This window comes from Hyperolius riggenbachi, chromosome 7 (genome assembly GCF_040937935.1).
Source record: "Hyperolius riggenbachi isolate aHypRig1 chromosome 7, aHypRig1.pri, whole genome shotgun sequence".
Taxonomy (NCBI): domain Eukaryota; kingdom Metazoa; phylum Chordata; class Amphibia; order Anura; family Hyperoliidae; genus Hyperolius; species Hyperolius riggenbachi.
Window position 1 is genome coordinate 242,365,289 of NC_090652.1, and position 12,728 is coordinate 242,378,016.

At 49.2% G+C, this 12,728-nt stretch overlaps 1 protein-coding gene across 1 annotated transcript in view; it reads left to right on the top strand.

Annotated features, from left to right (window-relative positions):
* The window catches only part of CCDC141 (coiled-coil domain containing 141), a 268,731-nt gene that overhangs the window by 145,238 nt on the left and 110,765 nt on the right, over positions 1–12,728 (top strand). Inside the window, exons 12-14 of the mRNA XM_068247372.1 lie at positions 387–548; positions 4,958–5,134; positions 6,189–6,314. Of these exons, the coding sequence (XP_068103473.1) occupies positions 387–548; positions 4,958–5,134; positions 6,189–6,314 (465 nt within the window). The remainder of the gene's footprint in view (positions 1–386; positions 549–4,957; positions 5,135–6,188; positions 6,315–12,728) is intronic.

A 12,728-nucleotide genomic window follows, 5' to 3' on the forward strand; every position in this document is an offset into this window, starting at 1 on the left:
CACATGAAGTCCTGCTTCCTCTCTGACTACAGCGGCGCCTCATGTGATCTGGCAGCACATAACAGGTCACATGAGGCAGCATTGTAGCCATGGATACTGGAAGCTGGATGCGTGGATGGAGATCCCATTGCTGGAACGCTGAGAGCAGGTGCCGTGCATCTAGGGAGGGAGAGATCGAGAGTGTAAGGAGGGGGAAATTTGGAGAGGAGCTGCCTCTTGTTGCCCTCTAATTGTTGCCGGCCTGAAGCATGTGATTCACGTTGCTTTACGGAAGAAACGCCCCTGGGTGTTAGTACCAGTAAAATTGCTTCATGCATCAAGCCCTTTGTACTTTGGTTATCTGATTTATGTAATTTCACATCATTCCTATTTTATGTTTGTTTTAGTTGAAATTGCACATCCAGAATCTCAAGACGTTATATACAAGTAATTCAGAAGAGGATACAGCAGCGACACTGGAGACAGCAGAGATACGGATACAAAGCGTGCTCGATGAACTTTTTTCAGTCCAAGACATGGGGCAAAACTGTCTGAATATCATAAAAATGGTGAGGATACTGAGTGCATTCTCTCCTAAATTCATAATACCATAGCGAAAAGAGAAAATGATAACTCTTTAATGGTTCATCTATCTATAATACATTGTAATACCACTGATTCAGAAATATGGCATACACAATGCACCTTAATTTAATGTGTGTATGAAATAGAGGCGCAAGAAAAAAAAATGGGCGCCTGGTGAAGTCGATATAAGTCTAAATGATAAATTCCATTGTGAATTGGGCCCCAAATGAAAACGAAAAAATATTTACAGAGGTAATGACGATAATAATACATTGGTACATGTTAACAAGATTTTACTACAGCTAAACCTAACCCTACTCCCACACAAAACCCTCCTCCCTCTTATGCCTAACCCTAAAACCCCCTCCCTAATACCTAACCCTAAAACTTCCCTACCTGCTGCCTAAGCCTAAAACTCCCTTCCTGTTACCTAACCCTAAAACCCCCCTTTCTGGTGCCTAACCCTAAAAACCACTTCCTGATATCTAAACCTAAAACCCCCCTTCCTGACGCCTAACTGTAAATGCCCCTTCCTAACCTTATAATTTTCAAAACAATACATTTCAAAAACAAAAAAATCATAAATAAAAAAGACAAAACATATAACAAACTATAACTTTCTAATTTTTAAAAATGGCCCAACACTCGCTATTTATTGGGCACCCAAATTTATGCTTTGGGTTCCCAATAGCCAATATTTGCCTTAGCGCCTATGGCGCACCCAAATCGTCCAACAGCCACAAGGCGCCCACATTTTCTGCTTCCTGTAATGATCTGCTCAGCTGCCTGTGCAGGCAGGCAGCTTTTTGACCATTGTTTAGGTTTGCATGCTGCAGGACTCTGGAAAGGAGAGCTTCTGTCAGTTTTGCAGCTTGTGTTTGCTGAGGAATTTGCATACGTTGTCATGCAAATTGCCTGGCCACATTCATTGGAGGCGTGTACTATAAGTACTATGTGTTTCCCACAATGCTTGGCTGGTCATAAGGATTCCTTCCTGTGAAACACTCCTGGAGGAGTGTCAGCCTTACTCTCTGTTTGAAGATCAGCTTAGAGTAATTCCTGGAAACTGCACTAGGCAGGTTTCCTTAGTGCAGTTAGGATTGCTTATCTGTTTTGTTTGTTCTGTTGCGATTGTCCTGTCCCAGCGGTGGTCGAAAGGAAATCGTTCTGATCTCTGTTCTTGGAGTATAGCTGGTGCAGCGGTTGCTACCAGCTATCTCTTCTGATCTGTCTCCTTGGATCGTGCTAGCCTCTTTTCGCTAGTGCTGTGGATCCTTCTGTTCTGCCTCCCTGGATCGCACTAGCATCCTGCGCTAGTGCTGTGGATCCTTCTGTTCTGCCTCCCTGGATCGCACTAGCATCCTGCACTAGTGCTGTGGATCCTTCTGTTCTGCTACTCTGTACCTGGATCGCACTAGCATCCTGCGCTAGTGCTGTGGATCCTTCTGTTCTGTCTCCCTGGATCGCACTAGCATCCTGCGCTAGTACCGTGGATCCTTCTGTTCTGCTACTCTGTACCTGGATCGCACTAGCATCCTGCGCTAGTGCTGTGGATCCTTCTGTTCTGTCTTCCTGGATCGCGCTAGCCATTTTCGCTAGTGCTGTGGATCCTATCTCTCGCTTGTCCCTGTTTTCGTGTGTCTGTCTTGTCTGCTACGAACGCTTGCTGGAGGCTCGGTGAGGTAACCGTTAAGCAAGCGCTCGCGTCCTCTGTTACATGTTTGTCTGTCGATGGTTAGTTAGGCGTGCTTGTCTCTATTGTGCTTATCACGTGGAGACCGCGCATGAATGCGTGCACTGTTGCGAATGAGTGCGGTGTTCGCATTCAGTTAGCGTTTGTTATTTTCTCCTCATTGTATGATTTGCTGTGCCTTTGCTATCCTCGTATTCTGTTCTGATCTGCCTTGTGTCACTTTTGGCAATCGCCTTTCTTGCGGTTGTGTTTCTGTTTCGTATCTGCTGTTGTGTGTGCGCTGTCGCGGGGTGGCGACTAGATTGGCGCACACACATACAACCTGTCCCTTTGCTCGTTCTCATTCGCAATCACTTCTCTTGCGATTGCGTTTTGCGCTTCGTACAATTCCTGTATGGCATTTGTGGAGGTACAGAGGATTGGTTCCTCTGCACTCCTCAGCGCCATCTGCCGACAGGAATTTCCCTCTACGGGTGCGTAGCACCTTTTGCTGGGTTCCTGCAATTATACGCTTGTGGAGGATTTCCGCCGTATCAGCGCACGCGTTGTGCGCTGATCACGGAGAAAGTTCCACAATCGTTACACTTCCATTTTAATATGCATGAAATGACAATTTCAGGAAAGCTCATATTAAAAAATTGGTACTGAGCTGGCATCTCATGATCTTTTTGAATGACAGAGAAAAGCTGATTGTAGGTCAGCAGTGCTTCCCTGTCCATATTTTACTGAGCATTGCAGCTTGGAATGTCATTTTTGACACATTCTTATACTATTCTTATTTTTTAAATATATTCTGTTTTTGTTTCCCATCACAATCTAGCCCCAAGTTAAATTGTAAATGGTTAGAATTCGTTTTATTTAACCTTCTGCTTCAGCTGCATCACCGAACACTACCGTCTCCTGAATGGTGACTATCATATAGTGCTAGAGTCAAGCAGCTAGAGGGAGCGTTGTCAATTTGCACTTGAGTATGCTGTCTTTACTTTGATTTACAAGTGATTTCTTACACCAGGGGGTGCTCTGCTTATTATGTTTAGGGAACACTGCTTATGTGAACTGCTGCCTAATTATGTTTCAGGGGTCAGACTGCCTAATTGTGTTTTTTTTCTGGGGGAAACTTTGCCTTATTGTTTTTGGGGAGAAAATATTGCTTAAATATGTTAATTGAAACCAACACTCTAGCTAATTCTTTTTTGAGGGACATGCTGCTAATTGTGGTATTCGGTGCACACATTGCTGATATACTGTGCATATTTTGTTGTAACATGTTGTTTAATTGTTATGTGCGGGTTCTGTTGTGCTATATCTAATATACAGTATGTATGGCAGTTCGGGCCTTATTTTTTTAAAATTAAATTAGAGGGTTTTTTTTCCAAAGGTTTGCTGGACAGGCTCACTGCCTATACCCCTCCCATGACCTTACCCACCTTTTTGCACCTTTTGTTAGTGCCCAAGGATGCTCTGGAACCTCCTGTACATTCTTGGATCTTTGAAGAGATGGCCCCCTATGATTGACTTGAGTAACAATTGTCTAGCACGTGTAAAACGTGTTGTTAGAGGAATAAATGCCATAAAAAGGATGAGAAGCTGTGGTCTACAACAAAGAAAAGGATCTAGTTTGAAAAAACCTTACTTTTATTGTTAGGATATTTTATGACCGGCATACAACTAATAGGAAATATTTTTGTGTATTGTGAATTCTGTTTACTTGAACTGCCTAGTTAGCAAAATGCTGTAAAATAATATGTATCCATCTGTCTTTTATCAGAAGGGAGATATCCATGCGTGGTGTGAAAGCCAAAATAAGGTTGGCCAACCATCTTAGCGGTATGGACGAGCTCAGCTCGTCCATCACCGCCGATGGCTGCCGCTCAGGCCCTGCTGGGCCGATTTTGCTCAAATAAAAAGCAGCACACGCAGCCGGCACTTTGCCAGCCGCGTGTGCTGCCCGATCGCCGCTGCTCTGCGGCGATCCGCCGCAAGCAGCGGCGAAAGAGGGTCCCCCCAGCCGCCTGAGCCCTGCGCAGCCGGAACAAATAGTTCCGGCCAGCGCTAAGGGCTGGATCGGAGGCGGCTGACGTCAGGACGTCGGCTGACGTCCATGACGTCACTCCGCTCGTCGCCATGGCGACAGGAGAAGCCAAACACGGAAGGCTGCTCATTGCGGCCTTCCGTGTTACTTCTGGCTGCCGGAGGCGATCGGAAGAACGCCTCCGGAGCGCCATCTAGTGGGCTTTCATGCAGCCAACTTTCAGTTGGCTGCATGAAATAGTTTTTTTTTATTTAAAAAAAACCCTCCCGCAGCCGCCCTGGCGATCTTAATAGAACGCCAGGGTGGCTGAAATATGTAGGGACATATTTCTAAAGGTGGTAACATCAGCAGATCATTGAAAAAATTACATTATTCCTGCAGAAGTAGCAGCATTTGTCTAAACTCTAGACAAATGCTGCCTAGACTCTAGAGATTAGTGGTATTGTTGGGCAGGCCTATTCATTGTGAGTTACACCATGAACATTTGGCTGTGCTCATGACCCATCATGACCCTGGTTACTTTTGGCATCTCTGCACATGTCCCCTTTCTTGGGTGCGCTAAATCTTCCAGGAATCTAGCAACGCCCTTACGTGTAACAAGATTATCAAAGCAGAATAAATGCAAAAATCACCAATCGATGCAGTCTTCAGCGGTGCTTTGATTTCAGATGAACAAGAACAGGATCCTGAAGGACAAACATGTGCGGACTGTGGAGGACACCATGGCTAATCTGAATAAGGAAAAGACGGAGATAACGAATCTATGGTCAGCGTGGCGACAGCACGTCAATCAAGCAAATTCCACCAGGCTGCAGTGGAGAACGATTAAAGATCAACTGAAATTGGTATGTTGTATTTATAAATATATTTACATGTAGATTAGATCATTAAAGTGTAAGGCTAACTGGTAATTTTTATCATTTTTTGAAGCCCAACTGCAGTGCAGGCACATATTGTTTCCTTGCCCAGAGTAGTCAGTCTGTTTTAATCTGTGTAGACATATTTATTATTTCAAGCTTTATAAGATATCCAGCTTTATCCTATGAATGTGAAGCAAAATTCTAAAGAAAAGAACAGTAACCAATCATTTTCTTTAAAGGATACCTGACCCAAGGCAAAACTACTTAAAGTGGACCTGAACTCTTGCACGGGACAGAAGGAAAACATAGAGAAGTACACCCTGTATGTACTTAGAGAGTTTAGCCTGTCTAATTCCCCCTCATCTGTGATTAATCACAAGTTGTAATTTGATCCCTCAGTTGTGTCCGCTGACTGCCACTGCAGAGACCTCATTTGTAAACATAGAATGTTAACAGTATGTCTGCTTCCATGAAAGCAGGAAGTAGACTAAGTGCAGATTTATTGCAGGATTTGTATCAGCTGTAACAAAGAAATGTTTTTCTTTAAAGGTTATAATGCTGTTGCATATCTTTTAGAGCAGAGAGGAAGTTCTGAGTTCAGGTTTGCTTCAAAAGACACCTGAAATGAGAGGGCTATGGAGGCTGCCATATTTATTTCCTTCTAAATAATGCAAATTGCCTGACAGCCCCATATCCCTGTCACTTAAGGTGCCCTTTAAGATATCTGTTCCTTCATTCCCCTCAGGTTCCTGTAATCACTCCTTGAAAAATTTGACTTTCATCTAAAGTCAAATTTCCAGGCAGGAAGAGGCAGGCGTCCCGCTGTGTTCCTTCTTATCACCCTCCCATTTCCTGCTCTGACAGGGAAGAGGAGGTACTAGGAGAAAATAGGAGGAAACATTGCAGCAAGCCCGCCTAGTCCTTTCTGAAAAAGGAGTGACTACTGGGACCAGAAAGAAAGAGCAGAGGAACGGACAATGCACAGAGGTACAGTATATGGATCCAGCACAAACATACCTTATCTTTTTTTTTTAAATAGGCCAATGGCAGATTACAAGAACTGGAAAATGACCTACAACCTTTGTCCTCTCTGAGCTTAGGAAATGACATCCAAAATATTCTAAATGCAAGGGAGAATCTGAACAATATTAAGACAAAGTTTCAGGTAAGCTACAAAATGTGTTAACAGAAAAATAATGTTAGAGTGGAAAGACGGAAGCATGTACACCAACCGTCCTAAACTCAAACTGATTTATTGCAACATAGGTAAAATCTTGATGATCAATCCAGAGATAATACAACCACAAATTACCTCAGAAGTTGTGCTGCAGGCCAGGGATGCTCGGATGTGCCTCATCCACGAAGCCGACAATCCGCGTGGTTGCAAAAAAAAATCCGCATTCGGCCCCGCCGCATGCGGATTTTCGTCCGCGTCCACGCAACCACGCGGATTTTCTGCCGTGAATGGCGTAATCACGCGTGGATTCCCGCCCGGAGGCGGATTTTCTTTTAACGTTAATAACAAAGCCCCCATACATGCTACAATCCCCCAAATTGCATGGATTATCGAGGTGATAAGGGGCAACATAACTTCAACATAATTTTTTTTTTTTAATGCCTTTTAAAGACAAATCACCACTGTAAATGGGGCTATTAATTGGTAATACGTGGTTTTAAAAAGGGATATACGCGTTAAGCAATCAAAGAGGTGAAGGCGAGTTCCAATGGCACTTGGCGGCGAAGGTACCTCTGGAGGAGGATGAGTGGCTGACGCCAAAAAGGCCGCAGAGAGGTTTTTGTAATTTGTTTTTGTTTTTTTTGTTTGTTTGCAGCAATTAGCAATGACATCGCAGCAGAGTTGTCAGTGGACACGGGCAGTGTGAACGCAGAGTGCAGTGGTGGTAGCGACTGAGTCAGGAGAAGGACTATGCGGGCGGTCAGTTCAGCAGCACAGAAGGACCACGGCAACATACTGGTAGTAGTAGTAGCAGCACAGCATCATAGTGCTGGCCAAAAAATTAAATGCACCCGGTGACCCGGGCAGTGTGAACGCAGACAGAGTACATTGGTGGAAGCGAGTGAGTCAGGAGGAGGAGGACAATGCGGGCGGTCAATTCAGCAGCACAGAAGGACCATGGCAACATACTGGTGGTAGTAGTAGCAGCACAGCGTCATAGTGCTGGCCAAAAAATTAAATGCACCCGGTGACCCGGGCAGTGTGAACGCAGACAGAGTACATTGGTGGAAGCGATTGAGTCAGGAGGAGGAGGACAATGCGGGCGGTCAGTTCAGCAGCACAGAACAGAAGGACCATGGCAACATACTGGTGGTAGTAGTAGTAGCACAGTGTCATAGTGCTGGCCAAAAAATTAAATGCACCCAGTGACCCGGGCAGTGTGAACGCAGAGTGCAGCAGCGGGAAGCGACTGAGTCAGGAGGAGGAGGACAATGCGGGCGGTCAGTTCAGCAGCAGCAGCACAGAAGGACCATGCCAACATACTGGTATTAGTAGTAGTAGTAGCACAGTGTCATAGTGCTGGCCAAAAAATTAAATGCACCCGGTGACCCGGGCAGTGATAACGCAGACAGAGTGCATTGGTGGTACCGTGGTAGCGACTGAGTCAGGAGGAGGAGGAGGACAAAGCGGGCGTTCAGTTCAGCAGCAGCAGCAGCAGCACAGAAGGACCATGGCAACATACTGGTGGTAGTAGTAGCAGCACAGCGTCATAGTGCTGGCCAAAAAATTAAATGCACCCGGTGACCCGGGCAGTGTGAACGCAGAGTGCAGCAGCGGGAAGTGACTGAGTCAGGAGGAGGAGGACAATGCGGGCGGTCAGTTCAGCAGCAGCAGCACAGATGGACCATGCCAACATACTGGTATTAGTAGTAGTAGTAGCACAGTGTCATAGTGCTGGCCAAAAAATTAAATGCACCCGGTGACCCAGGCAGTGATAACGCAGACAGAGTACATTGGTGGAAGCGACTGAGTCAGGAGGAGGAGGACAATGCGGGCGGTCAGTTCAGCAGCACAGAAGGACCATGGCAACATACTGGTGGTAGTAGTAGTAGCACAGCGTCATAGTGCTGGCCAAAAAATTAAACGCACCCAGTGACCGGGGCAGTGTGAACGCAGAGTGTAGTAGCGACTGAGTCAGGAGGACAAAGCGGGCGGTCAGTTCAGCAGCTCAGAAGGAGGACCATGGCAACTTACTGGTAGTAGTACCATAACACTAGGCAGGTAGTAACTGTCTTTATAAAGGCAGGCATAGTTAACAACAGCACATGCAGCAGCCACTTCATGTCCCCCTGTGTCCGACAATAGGGGCCAGGAACTCACCTTCCACCCAAGCCTGGTTGATTTTCAGGAAGGTGAGTTTGTCCACAGAGGCGTGGGAAAGCCGAGAGCGCTTCTCTGTGACCACGCCACCGGCCGCACTAAAGCATCTCTCTGAGAGGACACTGGAAGGAGGGCAGGATAGGAGTTCCAGGGCGTACTGGGAAAGCTCGCTCCAGATGTCCAGTCTCTTGAGCCAGTACTCCAAGGGGTCCACGGGGCTGTCGGTGTCATTGAGCCCGCTGGATGACCCCATATAGTCGGACACCATGGTGGTCAGTCGTTGCTTGTGCTGGTTGGTGGTGGATGCTGTGGCGGGCACCTCTGTTCTGGGCTGCTGCACTGCATACAGGCTCTTGCTTAGGCTCTTCAGGTCTCCGGGGCGCCAGTTGCTGCTGCTGGTGCTGGTGGTGGTTGTTGTTGTGCTGCTAGTGGCAATGGCAGGCACCTCTTGCTGGCTTGGCAGAGCAGTTACAGTGGGGGTGGAAGGCTGGGGGAATGCTTCCAGTAGTCTGCGCACAAGGGCCTCCTTCAACTCCCTTGTGCGTTGCTCGGTGGTGGATGGCGTCATTAAGTCTCCCAGCTTCCCCTTCAGACAGGGATCAAGCATCAAGGTAATCCAGATGTCCTCCCTTGAACGCATCTGGATCACCCGGGGGTCCCTGCGAAGGCAGCGCAACATGTGCACAGCCATGGGAAACAAGTGGGCCCTGCCAGCAAGATCTTCCTCGTCCTCGCCATTGTCCCATAACGCATGCCTGTCCTCTTCCTGTGCCATGTCGTTGTCCTCCTCAAACCGCCATCCACGTACAACGCCTGCTGCACTCTGCTCCTCCTCCTCCTCCTCATTCAAGTTAGGGACCTCCAACTCTTCCACTACCTGCTGTGAGCCCTCCCTTGAGCTGGACTGTGCTGCCATCTGCTCCTGTTCTTCCAACTGCCTCAGGGCTTCATCCCCACGCTCAATTAAATTGTCCATTGCCTGCTCCAGTAGACAAACTAAGGGCACCCACTGGCACACAGAGGCCCGCTCCTCACTGACCATCTTGGTTGCCTCCAGGAAGGGACTCAGCACCAGGCATACTTGCTGCATCAGTGTCCACTGAGTGGCAGTAATCATGGGGACTTGCTGGTTGCTGGGGACACTTGGGTCTAGCATGTAGGCCCTAAGAGCCAGCCTGTGCTGACACAGCCGCTCCAACATGGCCAGAGTCGAATTCCAGCGAACTGGCATGTCGATGATCAGCCGGTGTTGTGGTCTTCCATACTGCTGCTGTAAGGTGGACAAGAGTGCAGAGGCAGTGGCTGACAGGCGGAAAAAGCGTACCACCGCCCGGGCATCCTGCAGCAGCTCGCTCATCCCCTGGTAGGTGCGCAAGAAGTGTTGCACCACAAGATTGAGCACGTGGGCCAAGCAGGGGATGTGCTGGAGGTTTCCCTGCTGCACTGCTGCCACCAGGTTGGCCCCGTTATCGGCTGCCACATACCCCACTTCCAGGCCTCTGGGGGTCAGCCACCTCGGCTCCTGCTTCCTGAAGGCCGGGACGTTGGTGGCCGTAAGCCTCTCCTTCCCCAGGGTCACCAATTTTAAAAAGGCTTGGCAGTGCCGAGGCTTGGCGCTGCTGCTGCCGAGGCGGGCTTGCTTTCCGGGTGCAGAGGGAGTGTCGTGACAGGACCCTTCTGCATCCCCCCTGATCCCGCGTGGTGGCACCACTAGCTGGGCTGATGCGCTCTTGTCCTCCCTCCCTTCCATCAGTGTCACCCAGTGGGCCGTAGAGGACAGGTAGCGACCTGTCCCAAATCTGCTACTCCACGAGTCCATGGTCACGTGGACCCGCTTGCCCACAGAGTAGTCCAGGGAACGGGCCACGTTTTCCACCGCAAACTTGTGGAGTGCTGGGATCGCGCTCCTGCTGAAATAGTGGCGACTGGGGACTTGCCACTCGGGGATGCCAAATTGGAGCACCGTCCGCATGGCGCTCCCCTCCTGCACCAGGGAGTAGGGAAGCAGCTGTGATGCCATGGCCCGGGCCAGCAAGCCATTTAGTTTGCGGATCCGCCTGTGGCTTGGAGGCAGAGGCTTGGTCAGACCCTGAAAGGTGTCGCTCAGCAGGGTCTGACGACGCTGGGATGCAGGGGAGACAGAGGAGAGAGACGAACACTGGCTGCCAGCCTCAATGTCTGTGTCCTGAGTAGCCGAGGTGGAAGAGCGCTTGCGTGCTACTACTGCTGCTGCTGTGGGGGATTCACGACCCTGAGGGAGGGATGATGCTGCTGCGCTGGTGGGCCTTCTGCTCTCAGGAACCCCTGCCAGCAGTGCCTGCTTCCTCTTAAAGTCCGCATACTCGCGGCAGTGGTGGCTTCTCAGGTGGCCCTGGAGGGATGAGGTACCCATCTTGCTCAGACTTTTCCCACGGCTCAATCTTTTGCTGCATAACCTGCACACCGCATACCTTTTGTCATCAGTACATTCGTCAAAGCAATCCCACACTGGTGACTTTAATTTACTGCGGCCCCCACTAGCAGAGGGTGCAGCGGAACAATGTGTGGTAGTAGTTGCCGGGGGTTGCATGGTGGTGGTGCCGGCTGAAGCAGTGTCCTGTCTACTTCCTCCACGCCCACTGCTACCGATGCCCCTGCCTGACATATGGCGATATCCTTGCCTAGGCCGAGGTGACTCGTCATCCTGCTCTGACCATTCTTCCACGCACTCAGCAGGCTGCGCATAGTTAGGGTCCACAACATCGTCATCATCAGCAGCATCATCATAATCCAGCTCTTCCTCTGACTCCCCCGCCTCCTCTTCTGTCCCTGCATCCCCAGACAAAGACCCCTCTTCTTCATCACCAGAACTCAACAACGCTTGTGATTGTGGCCCGATCTCAATCTCTGCCACATCAGTCCCCAGTAAGTCCTGAGCTTCTTGCATCAGCAGGTTCCCAGATGCCGGACTGAGGGACAGAACGCTGTCATCCTGGGAGGGCTGCTGACCAGTGGGTGCTGGGGTGGATGTCACAACAAGCGTGGGACGTTGGCTGCTTCTGCTGCTGCTGCTTGGAGTGGTGCTCACAGTAATGGTCTGGGAGGAAGTCACGATGTCCATGAGTACGTCAGGTTCCATTTGCTCAACCACCACACGGGGACCAGAAACTTTAAAATATTTGGACAATGGCGTCCGCTGACTCGGCCCAGGCTTTGCTGCCCCCCTTTCTGCTGCATCACGACCACGTACAGCTGGGCGTCCTCTCCCCGGACGTGGAGCAGTCCCAGAAGTGGCTGAGGCAATTGAATTCCCTTTCCTCTCACCCCGCGAAACCCTGCCAGACATGTTGCTAGTAATGAATCACTGGATGCAGTGGGCACAGTACATGGTCACTGAAGGATGCAGTGGGCACAGCAGTGGGCACTGGATATACAACTAGGTCACTGAAGGATGCAGTGGGCACAGTACAAGGTCACTGAAGGATGCAGTGGGCACAGCAGTGGGCACTGGATATACAACTAGGTCACTGAAGGATGCAGTGGGCACAGTACAAGGTCACTGAAGGATGCAGTGGGCACAGCAGTGGGCACTGGATATACAACTAGGTCACTGAAGGATGCAGTGGGCACAGTACAAGGTCACTGAAGGATGCAGTGGGCACTGGATATACAACTAGGTCACTGAAGGATGCAGTGGGCACAGTACAAGGTCACTGAAGGATGCAGTGGGCACAGCAGTGGGCACTGGATATACAACTACGTCACTGAAGGATGCAGTGGGCACACAAGGATGTCACACTGTGTAATGAGATGCTTATATGCCAGCGAGCGAGCAGTGGGCACTGGGCATGGCACAAGGTCACTGACAGAATGAATGAACAGCGCTGGCAGAGAGTCGCGGCGCCGGCGGTGTGACTGGCTGCCTGCAAATAGTACAAGTGTATAACTGTCACTGGAATATACAAGTGAACACTGCAGCTGCACTAACCTGCCTGCCTGCACTACACACAGATAATCCCCACTCCCACTACACTGACTACACTGCAGCACTGAACCTGCCTGCACTACACACAGTTAAATAATCACTAGACTCCCACACTCCCACTACACTACACTGACTACAACTAACTACAGCAATCACTCACTGCAGTGGGCACTGGATATACAACTACGTCACTGCTAACTGTGTACAGTATAAGAGCAGTGTTAGCAAAAAAAACGCTTTGTTTTTAACACAATAAATGCACTTGCTCAAACAACAAT